The 22,689-nt window shown below is 42.1% G+C and overlaps 2 protein-coding genes across 9 annotated transcripts in view; one reads left to right on the forward strand and one right to left on the reverse strand.

Annotated features, from left to right (window-relative positions):
- C3H4orf51 (chromosome 3 C4orf51 homolog) overlaps positions 1-22,689 on the forward strand; it is a 91,315-nt gene that overhangs the window by 57,090 nt on the left and 11,536 nt on the right. The window contains exons 7-8 of one of the 3 annotated variants that reach the window (XM_054554541.1): positions 8,029-8,090; positions 10,834-10,984. The exons of 1 other annotated variant lie outside the window; for it this stretch is intronic. The gene's annotated coding sequence lies outside the window, so the exon portion shown is untranslated. Of the gene's footprint in view, positions 1-8,028; positions 8,091-10,833; positions 10,987-22,689 lie in introns of those variants that run through there. One more of the 3 variants, XM_002815183.5, reaches the window with a different exon arrangement.
- ZNF827 (zinc finger protein 827) overlaps positions 14,264-22,689 on the reverse strand; it is a 175,053-nt gene continuing 166,627 nt past the window's right edge. For 3 of the 6 annotated variants that reach the window (XM_024246183.3, XM_054554539.2, XM_054554538.2), the window contains 3 exons: positions 22,175-22,366; positions 21,616-21,793; positions 14,264-18,217 (listed from right to left, as the gene is read on the reverse strand). In XM_024246183.3, coding sequence (XP_024101951.2) covers positions 17,398-18,217; positions 21,616-21,793; positions 22,175-22,366 — 1,190 coding nt within the window. In that variant the 3' untranslated portion in view covers positions 14,264-17,397. Of the gene's footprint in view, positions 18,218-19,710; positions 19,744-20,022; positions 20,090-21,602; positions 21,794-22,174; positions 22,367-22,689 lie in introns of those variants that run through there. The other 3 variants (XM_024246184.3, XM_024246188.3, XM_024246185.3) reach the window with 3 other exon arrangements.

Consider the following 22,689-nt stretch of genomic DNA (forward strand, 5'->3'; position numbering starts at 1 on the left):
TCATCCCATGGCAGAAGGTGGGAGGGCAAGAGAACACGTGAGAGAGAGAAGGGGAAGCGGGCTAACTCATCTTTTTATGAAGATCCTGCTCCTGAGATAACAAAGCCATGCCTGTGATAATGGCATTAATCCATTTCTGAGGGCAAAGACCACATGAGCTAATCACCTCTTCAAGTTACTGTCTCTCAACACAGCTACATTAGGGATTAAGTTTTCAACACATGAACTTTGGGTGATTCAAACCATAGGACTTTCTTAGTGCTGCTAGAATTATCTTCCTAAAATGCAGATCTAATTCATGCCATTCGCCTCAAATTTTTTTGTTAGCTCTTACTAACTACAGAGTAGTTTAGGCATTCAGTCTCCTTGACAGGGATTTGAAGCCCTACACAAGCTGTCTTTGTTTGGTTTCATTGTAATCTTCTAGCACAACAGAATCCACCAAGCAATTTCTCACCTTCTTGCCTTTGCTCAAGCTGTTCTCTCAATCTGGAATGCCCTCCCCAATTTTTCTGTGTATGGAAATCCCACTCATTCTTTAGATTGCAGCTTGCATGCTACATCCTCCATAAAGCCTCCTCCCACCACAGTTAGAATCTGTCATTCTTTATTCAATATTTTCACAGCAATTTATGTGTATTTTTCCTTGTATTATAATGCATATGCTCAGACATGCATTTCTTCTATTGGTTGGTAAACTCCTTAAAGCTGAGAAATGTATCTTATTTGTTTCCATTCCTTATCAGCTGCCAACACATGATTTTCCATATATTTGTTGCTCATTAAATAATAAATGAAAAGGAGAGGGAGACATTGATCATGGTTAGCCTGGAAGGGGAATCTTGGGGGGAGAAATGGTAAGATAGGCTGGGACTTGCTTTAGAATATGTTCAACTGGGATGGAAACTTTGGGCTCTGAAGAAAAGTGATAGGGAATGATGATGATGGTGGCAATGGATTATGGGTAATGTGAAGGGCTTATATTTAAACACAGGATCCTGTGATAGAAAATCATTCCTGTACACATTTAGCTTCTTATCCACAGGCAGATAAACCAAATTGTAAAGTCCTTCAGCAGGAAATTATTACTCTGCCCATTTAATTGTAACCCCAACTCTTGAATATTTCACTATTGCTGCTACTATGTCTGTTGTCTGATACCATAAAGAGATGGGACCTTGGCTGGGTGCGGTGGCTGACGCCTCTAATCCCAGCACTTTCGGAGGCCAAGGCGGGTGGATCACGAGGTCAGGCAATCGAGACCGTCCTGGCTAACACGGTGAAACACCGTCTCTACAAAAAATTAGCAATTCTACAAAAAAAAAAAAATTAGTAATTCTACAAAAAATTAGCCAGGTGTAGTGGCGGGCGCCTGTATTCCCAACTACTCGGGAGGCTGAGGCAGGAGAATGGCGTGAACCCAGTGGGCGGAGCTTGCAGTGAGCCGAGATCGCGCCACTGTACTCCAGCCTGGGCAACAGAGCGAAACTCTGTCTCAAAAAAAAAAAAAAAAAAAAAAAGAGATGGGACCTTGACTAATAGTATCCGTGATAATCTATGGTGATGATCTATTGCTATGCCCATTTATTTAATTGTAGAAAAGGTGGGCAAGGAGATATTCATTCTGATTAATAAGATATCTTTGACCCTTAGTTTTTCTTTTCATACATTTTCATCAATCTGTTTTTATATTAAATAGAACCAAGAAAAAATGAAAAATTTTGTCTTTAAAAATTATTTTAATAGGTACATAGTAGGTATATATACTTATGGGGTAGATGAGATAATTTGATGCAGCATGCAATGCATAACAATCACATCAGGGTAAATGGGGTATCCATCACCCAAGCATGTATCCTTTGTGTTACAAACAATCCAATTATTCTCTTTTAGTTATTATAAAATGCACAATTAGATTATCATTGACTATAAGACACACTGTTGTGGTATCAAATACTAGGTCTTATTCATTCATTCTTTTTTTTTTTGTACCCATTAGCCATTCCCACTTCCCCCTAACCCCCTACAACCCTTCCCAGACTCTGGTAATCATTCTTCTACTCTCCATCTCCATGAATTCAATTGTTTTAACTTTTAGATCCCACAAATATGTAAGAACATGTCAAATTTGTCTTTCTATGCCCAGCGTATCTCATTTAACATAACAATCTCCAGTTCCATCTATGCTGTTGCAAATGATTGGATCTCATTCTTCTTTATAGCTGAATAGTACTCCATTGTGTATATTTACCACATTTTCTTTATCCTTTCATCTGTTGATGGACACTTAGGTTGCTTCCAAATCTTGGCTATTGTGAACAGTGGTGCAAGAAACATGGAAGTGCTGATACCTCTTCAATATACTGATTTCTTTTCCTTTGGGTATATACCTAGCAGTGAAATTGCTGGATCATATGGTGGCTCTATTTTTAGTTTTTTGAGGAACCTCCAAACTGTTCTCCATAGTGGTTGTACTAATTTACATTCCCACCAACAGTGTACTAGGGTTCCCTTTTCTCTACATCCTCACCAGCATTTGTTATTGCCTGTCTTTTCGATAAAAGCCATTTTAACTTGGGTGAGATGATAGCTCATTGTAGTTTTGGTTTGCATTTCTCTGATGATCAATGATCACCTTTTCATAAACCTGTTTGCCATTTGTATGTCTTCTTTTGAGAAATATGTATTCAAATCTTTTGCCCATTTTAAAATCAGATTATTAGAAATTTTTTTCTATAGAGTTGTTTGAACACCTTATATCTTCTGATTACTAATCCCTTGTCAGATGGGTAGTTTGCAAATGTTTTCTCCCATTCTGTGGGTTATCTCTTCACTTTGTTTGTTTCCTTTAGTGTGGAGAAGCTTTTAACTTGATGTGATCCCATTTGCCCATATTTGTTTTAGTTGCCTGTGCTTGTGGGGTATAACTCAAGAAATCTTTGCCTGCTCCAGTGTCTTGGAGAGTTTTCCCAATGTTTTCTTTTAGTTTCATATTTTGAGGTCTTAGATATTAGTCTTTAATCCATTTTTATTTGATTTTTGTATATAGTGAAAAATAAGGGTCTAGTTTTATTCTTCTGCATATGGATGTCTAGTTTTCCCAGTGCCATTTATTGAAGAGACCATCTTTCCCCACAAGGTATGTTCTTGGCACCTTTGTCAAAATGAGCTCACTGTAGATGCCTGGACTTGTTTCTGGGTTCTCTATTTTGTTCCATTGGTCTATAGGTCTGTTTTTATGCCATTACCATGCTGTTTTGGTTACTACAGCTCTGTAGTGTAATTTGAAGTCACATAATGTAATTCCTCTAGTTTTGTTCTTTTTGTTCAGGATAGCTTTGGCTATTCTGGGTCTTTTGTGGTTCTATATAAATTTTAGGATTTTTTTTCTATTTCTTTGAAGAATGTTGTTGGTATTTTGGTAAGGATTGCATTGAATCTGTACATTGCTGTCGGTAGAATGGACATTTTAAAAATATTGATTCTTGCAATCCACAAACATGGAATAGCTTTCTTTTTTGTGTCCTCTTCAATTTCTTGCATCAAGGTTTTATAATTTTCATTGTGGAGATCTTTCACTTCTTTGATTAATTTCTATGTATCTTATTTTATTTGTAGCTATTGTAAATGGGATCCCTTTTTAAATTTCTTTTTCAGACTGTTTGCTGTTGGCATATAGAAATGCTACTGATTTTTGTACGTTGATTTTGTATTCTGCAGCTTTACTGAATTTATCAGTTCTAATAGTTTTTTGGTGGAGTCTAGGTTTTTTAAAATATAAGTTCCTATCATCCGCAAACAAGGATAATTTAACTTCTTTCTTTCCAATTTGGATGCCCTTTATTTCTCTTGTCTGATTGCTCTAGCTATGGCTTCCAGTACTATGTTGAATAACAGTGGTGAAAGTAGGCATCTTTGTTGTGTTCCATATCTTAGAGGTAAAGCTTTCAGTTTTTCCCCATTCAGTATGATACTAGCTGTGGATCTGTCGTATATGGCTCTAATTATGTTGAGGTATATTCCTTCTGTGCCCAGTTTTTTGAGGTTTTTTTTTTTTTAATCATGAAGTGATGTTGAATTTTAACAATGCTTTTTCCGCATTAATCAAAATGATCGTATGGTTTTTGTCTTCTATTCTGTTGATATGATATATTACATTGATTGATTTGCATATGTTGAGCCATGTTTACATTCCTGAGATAAATCCCACTTGGTAATGATGAATAATCCTTTTAATATGTCATTAAATTCAGTGTGCTAGTATTTTGTCGAAGATTTTTTCATCAATATCAGTGACATTGTTCTTTAGTCTCCCTCCCTCCCCCCTTCCTTCCCTCCCTCCATCCCTTCCTTCCTTCCTTCCTTCCTCTCTCTCTCTTTTTCTTTTCCTTCCTTCCTTCCTCTCTCTTTTTCTTTTCCTTCCTTCCTTCCTCTCTCTTTTTCTGTCCTTCCTTCCTTCCTTGCCGCCCTCCCTCCCTCCTTCTTTCTTGTTTTTCTTTCTTTCATGCCTTTGTCTGGTTTTGGTATCAGGGTAATACTGACCTCTTAGAATGAGTTTGGAAGTATCCCCTTCTCTCTGTTTCAGAATAGTTTGAGTAGGATTGGTATTAGTTCTTAAATGTTTGGTAGAATTCAGCAGTGAAGCCGTCATATCTCAGGCTTTTCTTTGCTGTGGGACTTTTTATTACCACTTTGATCTCGTTACATGTTACTAGTCAAATAGCATTCAAGTTATTGGTTCAAGTAATTGGGTTTCTACGTGGTTCAATCTTGATAGGTTGTATGCGTCTAGAACTTTAGCCATTTCTTCTAGATTTTCCAATGTACGGGTATCTAGTTGCTCATAATAGCAACTAATGATCCTTTGAATTTCTGCAGTATTAGTAGTAATGTTTCCTTTTTCATCTCTGCTTTTATTTATTTGGATCACCTCTCTTTTTTTCTTAGCTAGTCTGGTTAAAGGTTTGTCAAATTTGTTTAGCTTTTCAAAAAACCAACTTTTAATTTCATTGATCTTTTGAATTGTTTTCTTCAATTTCATGTATTTCTGCTCTAATCCTTATTATTTCTTTTCTTCTTCAAATTTTGGGTTTAGTTTGCTCTTGCTTTTGTAGTTCTTTAATATACATCATTTGGTTATTTACTTGAAGTTTTTCTTCTTTTTTGATGCTGGCACTTATAGTTATAAACTTCCCTGTTTTTGCTGTATCCCATAGGTTTTGGTATGATGTGTTCCAATTATCATTTGTTTCAAGACATTTTTCAATGTTCTTCTTAATTTCTTCATTGACCCACCGATCATTCAGAAGCATATTGTTTTACTTCTATCTATTTGTATAGTTTCCAAAATTCCAATGTGGTTAGAGGAGATGCTTGATTTTATTTAAATTTATATGTGTTTGTTTCATGAACTAACATACAGTCTATCCTTTAGAATGATTCATGTACTGAGGAGAAGAATGTGTTTTCTATAGCCATTGGATATAATGTTCTGTAAATATTGATTAGGTCCATTTGGTCAATAGTGCAGATTAAGTTCAATGTTTAGTTGTTAATTTTCTGTCTGGAAGATATGTCCAAAGCTGAAGGTGGAATGTTGAAGTCTCCAGCTATTATTGTATTGGGATCGATGTCTCTCTTTAGCTCTAATAATATTTGCATTATATACCTGGATGCTCCAATGTGTGTGTGTATATATATATATTTCAAATTGTTATATCCTCTTGCTGAATTGACCCCTTTATCATTATATAGTGACCCTCTTTGTCTCTTCTTATAATTTTTTAAAACTATTTTGTCTGATATAACTACTCCTGCTCTTTTTTGGTTTTCATTAGCATGAAATATCTTTTTCCACCCTTTATTTTCAGTCTATGCTTGTCTTTATAGGTGAAGTGTATTTCTTGTAGGAAACAGATCATTGGGTCTTGTTTTTTATTTGTTTGTTTTAAAATCTGTTCAGCCGCTCTATGTCTTTTAATCGGAAAGCTTAGTGCATTTACATTCAGTGTTATTATAGATAAGTGAGGATTTATTCCTGCCATTTTGTTGTTTGTTTTCTGGTTGTTTTGTGGTCTTCCTTCTTTTTTTTTCATTCCTATCTTCGTTTTAGTGAAGGTGATTTTTCACTGGTGATATGATTTAGTTTCTTTCTTTTTATTTTTTGTGTATCTGTATGTTTTTTGGTTTGAAGTTACCATGAGATTTGTAAATACTGTCTTATCACCCATTTTTTTATTTTTTATTTTTTTGAGACAGAGTCTCATTCTGTTGCCCAGGCTGGAGTGCAGTGGCACAATCTCGGCTCACTGCAACCTCCAACTCCTGGGTTCACACCATTCTCCTGCCTCAGCCTCCCAAGTAGCTGGGACTACAGATGTCCACCACCACGCCTAGCTCATTTTTTGTTATTTTTAGTAGAGACGGGGTTTCACTGTGTTAGCCAGGATGGTCTCGATCTCCTGACCTCGTGATCTGCCTTCCTCGGCCTCCCAAAGTCTTCAGATTACAGGCGTGAGCCACCGTGCCCGTCCATCACCCATTATTTTAAACTGGTAACAACTTAATACTGTTAGCCTAAAAAATCAAGCAAGCAAACAGAAAACTAATAAAGACTCTACACCTTAACTTAATCTCCCACTTTCTAACTTTTTGTTGTTTCTATTTATCTTCTATATTATCTATGTCTTGAAAAGTTGTTGTAGTTATCATTTTTAATTGGTTCATCTTTTAGTCTTTCTATTTAATATGAGAATAGTTTACACATCAGTTACAGAGTTATAGTATGCTTTTTTTTTCTGTGTATTTACATTACCAGTGAGTTTTGTACCTTCAGATGATTTTTTTAATTGCTCATTAACATCCTTTTTTTCCTGATTAAAGAACTCCCTTTAGCATTTCTTGTAGGACAGTTCCATTGTTGATGAAGTCCCTCAGATTTTTTCTGGGAAAAATCTTTATTTCTCCTTCATGTTTGAAGGATATTTTTGCCAGATACACTATTTTAGGGTAAAAGTTTTTTTTTTGTTTTTTTTTTCCTTTAGCTCTTTAAATATGTCATGCCACTCTATCTTGGGCTGTAAGGTTTCCACTGAAAAGTCTGCTGCCAAACATATTGGAGCTCCACTGTATGTTACTTGTTTCTTTTCTCTTGCTGCTTTTAGGATCCATTCTTTATCCTTGACCTTTGGGAGTTTGATTATTAAATGCTTTCAGGTAGTCTTCTTTGGATTAAATTCACTTGGTGTTCTATAACCTTCTTGTACTTGAATGTTGGTATCTTTCTCTAGGTTTGGGAAGTTCTGTGTTATTTTCCCTTTGAATAAACTTTCTACCCCTATCTATTTCTCTACTTCTTCTTTAAGGCCAATAACTCTTAGATTTGCCCTTTTGAGGCTTTTTTTCTAGATCTTGTAGGAATGTTTGATTCTTTTTAATTCTTTTTTATTTTGTCTCCTCTGACTATGTATTTTCAAATACCCTGTCTTCAAGGTCAACAATTCCTTCTGCTTGATCAATTCTGCTGTTAAGAGACTCTGTTGCATTCTTTAGTATGTCAATCACATTTTTCAGCTCCAGAATTTCTGCTTGATTCTTTTTATTTCCATCTCTTTGCTAAATTTGTCTGACAGAATTCTGATTTCCTTCTCTGTGTTATCTTGAATTTCTCTGAGTTTCCTCAAAACAACTATTTTGAATTCTTTGCCTTCAAGGTCACTTGTCTCTGTTTCTCCAGGATTGATCTTGGTGCCTTACTTAGTTCATTTGGTGTGGTCATGTTTTCCTGGATGATCTTGATGCTTGTGGATGTTCAACAATGTCTAGGCATTAAAGAGTTAGGTATTTATTTTAGTCTTTGTAGTCTGGGCTTGTTTGTACCTATCCGTCTTGGAAAGGCTTTCCAATTCTTCAAAGGGACTTGAGTGTTGTGGTCTAATTTGTATCTGCATTAGGGGACACCTCAAGCCCAACAATGCTATGGTTCTTGCAGGGGATACCTCAAGCCCAACAATGCTATGGTTCTTGCAGGTGGTGGAGGTACCGCCTTGGTGATCTTGGATAAGATCCAGAAGAATTCTCTGGATTACCAGGTAAACACTCTTGTCTTCTTCCCTTACTTTCTCCCAAACAGAGTCTCTGTGTGTGTTCTGAGCTGCCTGGAACTGGGGATAGAGTGACATAAGCAACCTGTTGCACTACCACTGGGTCTACACTGGGTCAGACCTGAAGCCAGCACAGCACTGGGGTCTTGCCAAAGGCCTACTGTAACTACTGCCTGGCTCTACTTATGTACTTATGTTTGCTCAGGGCCCTAGGGCTGTACAATCATCAACTGAAGCTAGCCAGGCTTATGTCCTTCCTTTCAGGTCAGTGAGTTCCCCCAGGAAACAGGCAGACCCAGAGATACTCTTCAGGAGTCAGTGCCTGGAGCCAAAAACTTTAGAAATCTGCCTCATGCTCTGTTCTACTGTGGCTAAGCTGGTGCCCAAGCCACAAGACAAAGTCCTTCCCACTTTTCCTTTCCCTTTGCACAGGCTGGGGTGCCTCTCCCCATAGCCACCACCACCACCACATGCTCACAATATGGTGGGTACTGCCGGGTGACTGCTGATGTTCCCTTAAGGCCCAGGGGTTCTTCAGTCAGCTTGTGGTGAATGCTGCCTGGCCTGGGACTCACCTGTCAGGGCAGTGGGCTCCCCTTTGGCCCAGGGCAGGTCCAGAAATGCTGTCCATGAGCCAATGTCTGGAATCAGGAACCTCAAGAACCTGCTTGGTGCTCTACCCCACTGTGGTCAAGCTGGTACCTAAGGTTCAAGACAAAGTCCCCTTTATTTTTCCCTCTGCTTATCTCAAGCAGAAGGAATCTCTCACAGTAGGCACCACAGCTCAGAATATTCTGGGTCTTATCTGAAGCCAGCAAATCTCAGTCTCACCCAAAGTTCTTGATGTACTATCTGGGTATCGCTGCTGGTTATGCAGGACCCAAGGGATCTTTAGTCAGCAGGTGATGAATGTTGCCAGGAGTGGCTCCTCTTCAAGGCAGTGATTTCTTCCTGGCCCAGGATGTGTCTAGAAACGTCCATGAGCTAGGGCCTGGAATCAGCGCCTTATGACTCTTCCCAGTGCCCTGTGCTACTGTGGCTGAACTGTTATCCAAGTTACAAGACAAAGCCCTCGTTTCTCTTCCCTTTTCTCTGCTCAAATGGAAGGAAGCGGTCCGTTTTGGAGCTGTAAGCTGTACTGCCTGGGGTTGGTGCAGAGGTGGCATGGGCACTCCCTTAGCTGCCCTGGCTGGTGTCTCAGTAGGTCATATACCCTCTAAGTTCACTGGTTTCAAGTCCAGCACAGCACTAAGACTTGCCATTCTTGTGGCCTAAGCTGCCTTTTGAATTTATTTAGGATTTCAGAGCGCTTTAGCCCACAATGGTGGGTCTTGCCTGAACTCAAGTTCCGACCATTTGGATAGGCAATTCCCCTCTGGCTAGGGCTGTTCTAAATGCTGCCAGCATGAGTGGCCATCTATTGAGTTCAGCCTAGTTTTTTTTCCACTGTAACAAGGCAGCACTTAGGTCAGTGCAGGGTCCCACAATCGCTGTGCTCTCCCTCCCACAAGTACACAGATCCTGCGTGTCCCGTGGCCACTGCTGGGGGCTGGGGGAGGGATGGTCTTGGCAATTTAAGACTGTGTTTTCTACCCTCTTCAGTGCCTTCTTCAGTAATATGAAGTTAAAACCAGGTGCTTGCTCACCTGATTTTTGGTCCTTATGAAGGTTTTGTGTGTGTGTGTGTGTGTGTGTGTGTGTAGATAGTTGTTAAATTTGGTGCTTCTGGTGGGGGAAAAAGAGGACGATTGGTGAATGCTTCTATTCGACCAGCTTGCTCCACCCTTGAAAAATATTGTATTTTAATATGAATCCTAGAATATTAAAATTAATGACCTTCCTTCTGGGTGGTCCCACACATGCATATTTATTATGTTTCTATCTTTATTATGTATGTACCTATGCATTCTTTATATATACATTCTATGTATCCATGTGGCCATCCTATCCATCAGTCCATCTTTATCCCAATCTTCCATTAATAATACAACTGCTAGTTATGTGTCAAAGATGAGAAGAAACAGAGAAAACCCCTATACTGAATATTTTAATTTTCAATTATCTGTTATGAGTGCAGCTACTTCTTGTCCAGCCCCATGTTCCTGGGGGAGTTATATGCACAGAGAAGATGCCAGACAAATGTAATCTTTTTATTCCTAGTTGGAGTATGGCTCACCACCCCTTTCATGGTGAGTTTGGACCTAGGAGAGCCACTGAGATGCCTTTTGCTTGGGCTTGAGGCTGCCTGCAGAGGGCTGGGTGGTAACTTGTCCCTATCAGCCCTGTTTTGGCTCTCATGTGGCTTTCCTAGGTCAAGGAGGCTATGGTGGAAGGCAGTGCACAACCCTCTCCAGTGGCTTCTCCTTAAAAAGTCCTAGAAGAGCTACATCCCATCAGAGAAATAACACACCCCCAATATGGGAGGACTCTAAAGAGAGCCTGCTACATGAATGAGAAGGCTTTGCCTGCCTCTTAATGTGCCAACTCCTCCATTTCTTAGCATCATGACACAACGCTGTCCTTGGCTCTGCCCAAGACCATCAGTCCTTCTCAGGAGTAGGGGCCAGGAGTGGAGGGCAAGTATGTTGAGCTAACCCAGCAGGGTGGGTGGGTAACCAACATTGACCTAGAGGCTAAAGACGTGGCAACATTCACACCAAATATGATCATTGTATTGGATACCACTTGCTCCCCACCTCACAGACTCACCTTATTCTACCTTTTGTTGTAGCAACCAGCTCGGGTCAGACGTCATTGACAGGACCTCCTCTCGGCTTCACCAAGTGGCTCTTGCTGCCTGCCCAGGGCTTCTTTGCCACCTCAATATTTAGTGTATTCTTTCATTATGCTAAAACTAAATAAAATGTTTCATTATACCTGCTATAAGAAACCATTTACTCTTCTACAGAAAACATATGAAAAGTGGTTGTCAGAGCTCAGTGGTCACAGTGGCACTGGTGACTTTGAGGAGGCTGGAAGCAATTGGGATGGGAAATGGAGGGAGCAGAGTTGGAGAGATGAAAGTGGGCAGGGCAAAGCCTCTCCAACCATCTGGCAAACCCCTAACTCATCAAACCAGATCAAACAGTTCAGTAAAATATGTTTAAGCCACCCTCAAGATGATTGCAGGCAATCCAAGCATGGAGAGTTAGCTCTAACCAGACAAGGAAAACTTTAAGCCAGGCACGGTGGCTTGCGCCTGTAATCCCAGCACTTTGGGAGGCCGAGGCAGGAGTATCACTTGAGGTCAGGAGTTCAAGACTGGCCTGGCCAACATGGTGAAACTGTGTCTCTACTAAAAAATATAAAAATTAGCTGGATATGGTGGCATGCATCTGTAATCCCAGCTACTCAGGAGGCTGAGGCAGGAGAATTGCTTGAACCTGGGAGGTGGAGGTTGCAGTGAGCTGAGATCATGCCACTGTACTCCAGCCTGGGTAACAGAATTGAGACTCTGTTTCAAAAAATAAAAAAGAAAAAAAAAAGAAGAGAAAAACTTGAGATCTCCCAACCTGTGAAGTGAGCAGAAAAATCTTTGTAGTCATTCTTTTCCCTTCACTGAGCCTGTTGTGACTTGAAAATATTGAGGTGCCATTTTTGCTGTAACTGCCTTACAAGGATTCTGCCTTGTAACCATCTCTCTTTCAAAAGGCTGACTTTTTCTTGTTTACAACAAGTTGTAGAATCATAGTTGATTATATGTTATATTAGAGTGGGAAGGGGCCTTAGAGATCATTTAGTTAAGCGGCTCTTTTCATAAGATGCTTAATGGTATGTCATAATCACACCCCTAGTTTGTGTCTGAGCCAGGTTTGTAACTCAGGTAGCCTGACTCCAAGTAATCCAAATTTTCTCACTATACAGGGTAAAAAACCACCTATAAGGAATTGTGTAGGGGGAAATGATTTTGAAGTGTGAATTGAAGCAGATTCTCTGCTCCAGGTTTGTAATTCTACTGAAAACCAAGAACTAATGAACTAATACTTAGCTGTACGAGAAAGGAATTCCAGGGGGATATAGCAATTGGTTTTTCTTTTCCCTTTTGCACCTCCTGTCACTGTGAGCAGGATCTGAATTTTCCTGTTTTACAGATTCAGCTACAAGGAAAGAATTATGAACAGAAGCTCTACTACTTCATAAAGAAGAGGCCTTGATTAATAAATAACCCTTCAGATGTTGCACAGGGAAAAACGGGGTGCCCCAATTTCTGGGAGTCACCGCACTTCACTTACCCTGGGGCCTGTTTTACAGGCATTTGCCTGCTTAGTTAATTGTAGTTATTCCCAAAATAAACCCCATTTTGTGTGGGACTCTTCTATTCTGAGGGAATGATGTAAGCAAGAATATTGGCTGGAGTATCTTGAATATCTGTGATAGATGGCTCCTTAGAATGAATCTTAAATCTCCAAGGGACTCCTTTTATCTTGTGATTTTGCTCACAGGTTCTAAGCTGCTGCTGGGAAGGGTTCCAGTTCTATATTCTCTGTCTTCTGGAGGCACCGATGAAATCACTCAGCTGCTACCCGCTTCCATCTCTCACTAAGCACCTCTTGGCTCTCCTTCGTCCCCACAGACTGAAAGCATGGAGGTGACTAATGAGATGTGTCTTCCCTTTCAAATTGTTTACAAGCCCCACATGACCTTTGGCAGGCAGGGGTTCTACTGTGATGTTTCTGACTGTGGATAAGGGGACATATGTGCTCACCACGGTTTGCTATTTCTCCTTGCTCTCCTGTGACCAGTGCGGCAGCTCTGTTAAATGGTCAGGCATAGTTCACTGGTGGCCCCCAAACAATCCATCAGCAGTGGACACATTGTAGAAAACATGGCTTTGAGTCTTAGCTTAAACTATATTTATGTAGCATGACAGTAGGAGAAATATCTAATTGTGTTTGGATTAAAATTCAAACAAAGGCCTCATGACTGGCTTGGAGATGCCGGGGTCCACACACCATGTTTTCCAGAGAAGTAAAGATGGGAGAGGATGTGGTCTGTTCTGTCATGAACAGTTCTGTTTCCAGACCATTTCTCAAAGTCACTGAAGGCCCATTTCTGGGGAAATGATTACTAAACTGATGATTATTTTCTTTGTATTGCTGGCTATTCTCAACTTCAGGGAAAATGTCAGGTAGCTGTGGAGTTTAAGGAAAAAAAAATGTGTACACAAAATGAGAAGACACACCTGCCTGTAGCACTAGCAAAAATCAAAGAAGTCTGGCTTATTTTAATATTTTCAATAAACACTAGCCACCTCAAAACAAAATTAGTATTTGAATCAAATTAACGTATTTGACTCAATCACCTAAAAAATTGCTATTGGATGAAAAAATAAAAGAGAAAATAGTGTCTAATTAGTGACTGGCCATTTTCAAAGTGGCTTCTCCTACATTATCTCATTTTTAAAAAAGTAAATTTGATCTTTTTAAATGTTAGAGTGAAGTGGTTCACAATTGCTTGAAATAAGCAAAGGACATTATATTTATAAGCATGCAAATTACAAACCAGGCAAAACAGTCTCTTCTGCTGCTTTATATATTTTTGTCAACCATCATAGATTCATGGAAAGGTCTCAAATAGAACAAAATGGATTTTAAAAAATTGTTTGAACTTAGTGTGTTTTTCATTTCTTTCTCTCTCTGTCTTTGGTCTCAGTTTCTTTCTCTGGTACCTTCCCTTGAATGGTGAACTATTATTACTTGCATTTGGATAGATTATCATTTAGTTTGCAAAACATACCATTTTTCCACTCATTAAAATCTCATAGTTGCCCAACTTCATTAAGATAGATGGAATTATTCATCTGTTTTCCCCCCTTTGGCTATGGGGTCAATGAAATGATGTTAAGCAGGAGAGGATAGGGCTGGCAAACACTTTTAAATGTCACTAAGTAATTTCAGGAAGGAGCTGGCCTGCCACTGTCCTGAATGATGGATATGCTCTCAACCTTAATGGCCATTAATGATGTACATAATAACAGTTTGCATTATAACCATCGCTGTTCAACACTTGAATTTTGTGACAGTTATAACCAGGAGTGGACACTTCTGAAATCTGATTAAAATACACTGAGAAGTAAAAAACAGAACAAAGCAAGACAAACAAAACCCTGAGACTAACAAGCAGTCAAGGATGGCAAACCAAAAAAGAAAAAGAAACAAGAGTATAGCCAACCTTTTTTTTTTTTAATTAGAGTATATTATACTTTCAAACTGGATACACTAGAAATTGGCAATGCAACATAAGATGCAAAGGAATATACCAGTTACTGTCAAAATGACCCTGTACAGCCTTGTAATGCAAAAAGCTTTATACAATACAAATTTTCAGTAATGTACACAAACCTTGACAGTATGATCATCTGAACATAATATGAAGAGTTAAAAAAAGGATAGAAGAAAGAAAGTGCTGAGAACCCTAACTGCATTACTATATGGAAAAATAAGCTAGTTTTCATTGAAGAATGCATAGTGACAACAATTGAAGTTAGTTGGTAGGTGAATTTCTCAAAGATGTTAGTGTTTTACACGGAAAGGATATCTATGGAATACATCCTTCCCTGAGTATCAAACTGCAAACCAAATTCAGGGGTACATATTTTCTAGGGTGGAGTATGAAAAATGCTGTAGATTTTTTTATTAACAATAATAATAATATAAAAAGTCAAACAAACTCCAAACACACCTTTTCTCACTCAGAAAACTTTTATAATTTACCAGAAAGATTGATGACTCTTTCCAAAGTGCTAAAAAAGTTGCCCAATTATATTAAGCATTACTAAGTCATTCAAATACAAGTTCAGTGGCAAGCAGTGAAATGCATGGCATTTGAGCAGTAAACGTCTCCTTCCTTCACCTCCTCTCGTTCTTGAAAATTTCAACCCTAGACCTCCTATTGCACAAGTGGCATGCTGTAAAACCTATAGTCCGAATTGTCAGGGCCACCCTTTCAGGTTTTTAACCCGCTGGTGCTTAAGTGTGATTCGCCTTTTCTACCAGCCTCTGTGGGATTACTTTAGCCCTCTTTCCTGTCATCACTGAACTTGTAATTTTGAAAACACATTATTAGCCAAGTGGCACATTCTCCATTATATGGGGATAAAGACATGATTTGAAAACAAAACAAAAAACCAACCCACCCATAAGCCCAGTATTCTTGGAGTGTATTGTCCATAACTATCTATAGTGTCTTTTACTGAGACATTGACGTGGCGAGGTTGAACATTGTTTCAAACCTGGCCAAGAGCAAAGGTCTCTGCTGGAGAATGACTGAGGGTTTGGGAGCTTCCCGCTCCCTGTGGGCATCTCCTTAGTGTAAACAGGTTTGCCAGGGCACCAAGTAGGCTCCCCATCCATGGCGGGATGACTGGCAAAGGGAGGTGTAGCACACCTGCTGGGTGTGGGGAAGAGGGGCTGGCATGGAGGGGACTGAGGAGACCATGGTGTGGACAGACAGTACAGTCTTCTGGCTTCATGTAGAACTGTACTAATTTCCAGGGAGCTTTCAGCAAAGCAAACTGACTAGAGGAAGAACATTAGGGACGCTTTTATTTTCCCCCGGTGAAACAGATTTTAAAAAACCCCAACTCTTAGGATAACACATGATGGAAAACAGCAACACAGTAAGAAAGTGTTCCTCCTGTACACCAGTTCTCCAATAGATAAATAATATATAAACTTTTATATTCCAAACTTCCCATTATTATACAAAGAACATTTCTTCCTGCTCTTTCAGCCTGTTTCATACTGGAAATTCTGTTGTTTTAAAAATACAAGCAATGAACATATTCAGCCAAAGATTTTTTCCTTTTTTCTTTTTAAATCACCCATTACTTTTTAAGATTAGCAAAGGGCTTTACAACCAACCCACACCTGCTTCCTGCTGCAATAAAGTGCTGCACATAAATTGCCATTTTAATGACCACAAAATAAGAGCTTTTAAATAAGTATAAAGTTAGCCTCCTAGCAGGTTACATCTACCAGGCGTTAACAAAATGGAATACAGAATTACTAATAACATGGAGGATACCGCGATTAGCCAGGAGATCGGCAAAACACAATGGAAACTTGTCAGGGGCATAAACTGAACCATAGGACTAAACAGCACCTTTTTGTTGCATCATTATATGTCAAAGAGGTTGTGGCTAAATCTTCAAACATACAGTCTACTCGTTCCATAAAAAAGGTACATTTTCTTCCTTTTATTTTACTTTTTTTTTTCAGATGAGAAACAAAAACTAGTGCAAGACCATAGCACTGTGCAAAACTGCCATTTCTTTTTTTTAGTCTGAGCATTTATACCCAGAATTTCTCCAAACCCCTTTTAATCTCCTTGGCTGGATTTATCAACCATAAATTTTTTCACTCATACATTTCTTTTTCCTGCAAACAAATGGTAACCACTGAATTAATACATCATATATATATATAATCTGCCCTTAAAAAATGATGCACTGTGTGTGTGCACCGTACACATTTATCTACGTGTGGGCACACACACAAAACACACTTAAGTTCTGTGATGTTAGCTGCAGTGCTGCGAGATATTTCTTCCAGATCAGTCACTTGATTCCTTGCCGCTTCATCACCACAGAAGATCTGAGCGTAAGGTCTCCAGCGCTCTGGCGGAAATCTCCAGCAGCACTGTAGATGTCTACCATTCCTTCATCGACTAAGCACCAGGCCCTACCACTCTGTAGCCATCAAAGAGAGAGGGAAAGGTGATGAAGGAGCACAGGGAAAGACTGTTGTGGATGAACAACCCAGGAGGGAAAAGAACGTTCATCGCTGTTAAAGAAGCCAGTACAAAGAATGTGCAATAGAAATGTCATGGCACACGACACACGGCTTTCTCTTTCAGAATCCACAAACGCCCACACACCGCATTCACCCAACAGAAAACCAAATGCACCAGTATATAAGCTTACAAGTGCTGATTGCTATTAAGGACACTCTCTTTAGGGTTTAACAAGACAAGATTCCTTTCAGAGAAAAGTACGGAGAAGGGCTGAGAGTGGGAGTGGGTGGCTGGGGAGGCATGCCTCTGAAGGTAGAAGTATGCAGTAGGTCACCTCTCTGAAGATTGGATAAAGCAGCTTTCAGGTCAATGCAATAGGTATACACACAGAGCCAATTCTCTATTCCTTACTAAAGATATACAGTACACATGTTCCAGACCCATGGGGGTCTGTAGGTTTTGCAGCAACATACACCTGCTGGGGTTGTGTTTAAGTTTTGTGGGTTTGTTTTTTTTTTTTTGTCTTTTGTCTCTTTGTTTTTGGTACAGAACATGGCTGCCCTCAGACAGTCTCTGCTCTTTCTCTCAGTCCAAGATAGGCAAGGAAGGAGTGTTTGGGTGAGGGGATGCTGGGAGGCGCAGTCTGAGGTCGGGGAGGGTGGAATGTGAGATCCAAGTGGTTCTTGGGGTATAACATTGTCAAGGGAATGAGATGGGCAAAATCTGAGTTCCGGTACTTGTCAAAGCGCAAAGGGGAGCCGTTGAAGGCCAAAGCCTTGAGTGCCAGGTTGGGCTCTGAGCTGCTGCCGTGGGCTGCCGACAGGGCCACGGTCTGCAGAGCCTGGGAGGCGGACATAACTGACAGAGGAGACAGGAGATTCCAGGAGCTCCCGACCACCAGGAGCGGGGCCCCCGGGCCGGCCGGTTCCTTGGGGGCTGGACACAGGCCCTTCTTGTCCTCCTCAGGGCAGTCCCCACTCTGGTGCTTCTTGACGTGGCGGCTGAAGACGAAAGGGTGTGTGGTCTTGAACAGGCACTCTTCGCAGCTGAAGGTCTGGCGTGGGGCGTGCTTCAGCTTCTTGTGCAGGTTGAGATTGTCCTTGCGCTTGCAGCTGTAGCTGCACTGGTCACAGTGGAAGGGCCGCTCCCCGGTGTGGACGCGCACGTGCTCGATGAGCTTGTTGGCGGTCTTGGACAGGTAGCCGCACTGGTCGCACTTGTAGTGGTTGCCCAGGCGGTGCTCCCGGGTGTGCGTCTCCAGCTCCAGCTGGTTGGCCTTCACCGTCTGGCAGATCCGGCACTTGTACTCCATCTTGTAGTGGGTCTTGAGGTGGCACTCCATGGCAGCGGGGCGGTTGGTGGAATAAATGCAGAATGGGCACCTGCCGGGGAAAGCAACGCAAGGGAGGTTCAGCCGGGAAGGTTCAGAGGCAGCCGCACTTCTCCCCGCCTCACCAGCCTTCCCTCACACCACCCCCCAGTGTCTGAGGCCTGGCCTGCCCAGCCCAGCCCAGCCCCGCCCTGCCGCCTCTCAGGGGTGGAGCGGCCCTTTTTGGCTCTCCCTGCTGACAGAGCAGCCCCCACTGACAAGCAGCTCTGGCGAGGTCCGCTCAGCCTATTCTGGGTCTCCTGGCCGATACAGGCAAGGCCAGCCCTCACTAAGGGGAGCAGAGAAAGTGCCAGGAATCAATTTGCTGGTGCTCCCCTCCAGCCCCCGCCCGGCCCCTCGGAGCCCTCCCCACTCCCGACCAGACAGCACAGAGGTCTAAACCTCCTGACCTCCCCTCTAGATGGGAGCAACACAAAGAATCGACTTTTCATGCACCACACCAAGCACACGCAGAAAGGCTAAGAGGTTTTAAAGAACAGCTTATAGGGGGAGCGCTACCTCCAGCAAACAGAAAGTCACAGGGGTCAGAATCGTGCTTATTAAGGGGTTGTTAGGATGAGAAGGCCTGTGTGTCTCTCTGTGTGAGTGTGTGCATGTGTACATATCTATGTACTCGTAAAACATATCTCCCTACAGGACTGGCTCTTTGTCAGGAAAGGAAGCTGAGGACTATGGCAGGGGCATGGGAGGAGAAGGAAGCCCACCCAATGGCCCATCTGCTAATGAGGAAGGGAGGAGGGAGGGAGACAACTGCTGTCTGGAGCTCGAAGACATTATTAATACATGATTATGCCGGAGATAGGATAATAATCCAACTGGATTGGAAATTCTCAGAGGGCAGGACCGTATCTTACATTTCCTCTGCATTCTCTGCAGTACTTGGTAGAGTACTCAGCACATGGTAAGCACTCAGGACATACTGGTTCATTATTTGAGTGGTCTCTACAGGCAATTTAGGTAGATTCTGGAAAGGCGGATGCTGGTCCCAGCTCCATCACCTTGTCAGGCTGGAGCTGGACACCCTAGCCTGGGCCTCTCTGTGGCTCGGTTTCTCCATCCTTTGCAGTGAGCTACGCTACCACCAACCCTCCTGGCTGTCCAGAGGGGCCACGAGGAGTGGTGACGCCATGTTAACAAACTCTGCTGAGCCTCTCTTTTAGAAGCTGCCAGGCTGGAGTCAGTGGCTTATATGAGAACTGTAGCGTGTTTGCTCTCTTTCCACAAAGAATGCAGATGCAAAAGTGGCTGCCTCAGCTCTTGCTTGGCTCCTGCAGGGCAGGGCCCAGGAGTGGACTGTCCTCGGAGGGTCTGGAGAGGTGTTCAGCAGAGCCCAACACAACCAAGTGCACCGTGCACGGCCTCCTCAGCGCCAAGCTCGCCGTTAGCCTTTGAACCTCAGCTCACAGAAGAGTGCACACGAGAGAAATATAAAGCCCATTCCCAGGTCAGGTGCACACACAACCCCTACGCCAAGCTGGGCCTTACCTAGAGGAGTCTGAAACTCACCACTGTCCTGAGCTACGGCAAAAGAAAAATAATAGTATAATCTTATTTGATCTGCATTATGAACAGGATATAGAGTACAAGCAGTTCCATCACAGAAAAGCAATTTAGACATCAGCAGTCTGTTTCATTTTAAGGACATTTCTGTGACCCACAGCTCAATCTTTCTTTCACTGCTCAGGCAAAGTGCTAAGGGTTTTCCGTGCTCCCGTTATTTTCTTAAAGACACTCTCTCAGGCAAATTAATTCTCTGATATGGCAAAGGAAACAAAACAAAACAAAACAAAGACTCACTGTATAGCCAGAAGGCATTATCAATTTTTTCAAAGTATTCTTCTACTTGGTCATCCTAGAACATAAACTATTACACAGGGGACGGTTAGCACCGCACGGGAAGTGTCTGTACCAGCAAAAGCATCAGAGTTCACTGTGCATTCTCCCCAATGGCTTCAGAGGCTCGGGACTTTGGAGGTCCCTGAGGAAAGGCGAACTGGCAAAGCCACAACTGGCAGGGGCTGCAATGTTCATGGGTGTGACTGGGCTACTGGGAAGGGCAGTGAGCACTGGTCCAACCACAGAAAAACATGGTTCTGGTGTTTCTCTTTTTAAAATGAGAGCACACAAATATTTATAAAGGGACAGTGGGAACAAACCAAATCAAATCCCCAAATAAGCTCTCGCTAAGCATTTTCCATCTACTGGTTTCCTTGAATTATAATCACCCCCTCCCCAATCCCTTCTGCCCTCCCCTCCCCCTCCCCCAAGAGTGAAACGAAATGGAGTTCAACGGTAGATCCTGTTGTTCCCTGACTCTTCTATGTGGGGGAGTTTTTGAGCAGGCAGAGGCCTGGGGGGACCCAGCCTGCACTGCCCCCAACACTCCACTCCCAGGGTCTTTTCCATCTCTCCCTTCCTCACCCATCTGGGGGAGTCATGCCACCTCTCTGGCAGGTTGTGCATTTCAATGATGAACATGTTTTAAAACAAAAGGTTTTTTCCCCCTTGTGTTAAGTAAAATGTAATTTTTCACTCAACATGATCGTTTAGCTGAAAATTAGTAATTATGCCTTGAAAACTGTGACTGTGTCTTTCTGTGTCCTCCTACCTGTGCTGCTTTCTCTTTACCAGACCCTAAGTGCCTTGTGAACAGGGACTCTGATTTCACTGCGCAGATGAGGTAGTACTAGGACATACATTTCTTGAGGGTGGAAATGGTGTTTTATTCCTGTGTGCCTGTTAGCACCTATTATCAAGCCAGACACACAGTATGTTTGATATTAGTTGATTGGTCTCACTTGAGACCAAAGGGCCTCTTGAAAATACTGGTTAAAGATGATGCTCGTTGTCTAGATCTTGGGAAGAAGACATCAGTATGTTTGCAGGAGGATCATGAAGCACATGATCGTTGCATGAAAAATTTTGCTTCCTGCCTGTTCAAACTGTCCAATTTTGGAGGGTGGGGTGGTTGTAATGTTTACTTAAAGGATATGTAGCAAGCCATCGGAAAAACAGAGAAGGTGAATCTCAGTCACAGTATGATGTATGCTTGGGGACACTAAGCCCTGAGTCCATTAAAATCTAGTCTCAACAAAACTCAAGCAGTGTAGTCTATTCTTGCATGCTGGGTTGTTCCAACCTGTCTTTTTTCTTGCCCTGAATCCCGGGATATTTGCAAAATGGATTCTCCTACTGACATCTGTTGACACCCTAGGGGGACAGGTCTAATTCAATCCAGCTAAAGGCAGCAGGGGTTCCTGACTAACTCCCCTCATACCAAGCTCCCCTTCTCCATGACTCCCAAAACCTTCACGGGAAGGGACGGGGTAGGGAAGGGGAAAGGGTATTTAATAACAACGCAGTAAAAGGTTCTGTACTTGCTTTCCTTACTTGAGCCCACCGGTGGGGACAGTGTGGCATTTCTTATGCTCCAGCAGCTGTTCAGGGGTCTTCATGAACTTATGGCACACATCACACTCAAACATCCGGGTGATGAGGTGTATCTGCAGATGACGCTCAAACATGTTCTTCGTCTTGCAGACAAAGTTGCAAAAAACACATTCGAACCCTGCAAGGACCGAAGCTGGGTATAGAGGTGCACGGGGCAGCAGGGAGAGGACGGCAGGAGTGGAGCCAAGCTCCCCCCCACTTCCTCCCGCCTCCTCTGACGCCTGACAGCTACAGCCTTCCAGGCACTGTTCCCCATATCTCTGTGCTAAAAGGAGTTAAATGTACAAACATCGGAATCAATGTCGCCCTCCCCATCCTTCCAACCCATACTTGGATTTGAATTAAGCCAAAAGAAATGCAAACTTTAGGTGAGGCCCAGCATACTGCATCCTGGGCCTGTTATTAGTTTTTGACATCGCTCCTGTCCAGGGCTTATTCTCAAGAATGGGTCATCCTGGGTGCGGAGAGTTGAGCAGGCTCACACCCACCTCCTCCTTACCTTTCTCTGGCTTTTCCTCACTGTTCAGTGAGGGCTGGCTCCCAGGCATGACAGAGATGACCAGCAGGTTGTTCCCGCCCTTGTTTTTCTGGGAGCCATCTGAATCATCTTTGCTGTTGGCTGAATCACTCAGAGCTGAGAGGGAGGATGAAGAGGGGCTATTTGATTCGCTGGGGGTCTTCCTGTCTTCCCCTGAAAAATAAGCAAATAACCCATTCTGTTACTGAGATGAAAATCCTCAGAATTATAGCAACTGAGGGTGACGAGTTGAGTCTCATGGATGCATCATCATTCTGGGGGCACAGGCTCATGTCCCCAGCTCCCCCACTGCTGGGGGATCCCAGGTCCTAAGGCACCTACCTCCTCTGTGGTACTGGGGGCCAAGAGCAGGCATTCATTAATTTGACAAGTGTTTACTAAGGTCTTACATGAATTAAAATAAAATGACAGTAATAGCTAAGATGTACTAAACATGTTACCACGTTCCAGGAACTGTATTATACTTTAAATTATCT

The sequence above is a fragment of the Pongo abelii genome, chromosome 3, assembly GCF_028885655.2.
Source record: "Pongo abelii isolate AG06213 chromosome 3, NHGRI_mPonAbe1-v2.0_pri, whole genome shotgun sequence".
Classification (NCBI taxonomy): Eukaryota; Metazoa; Chordata; class Mammalia; order Primates; family Hominidae; genus Pongo; species Pongo abelii.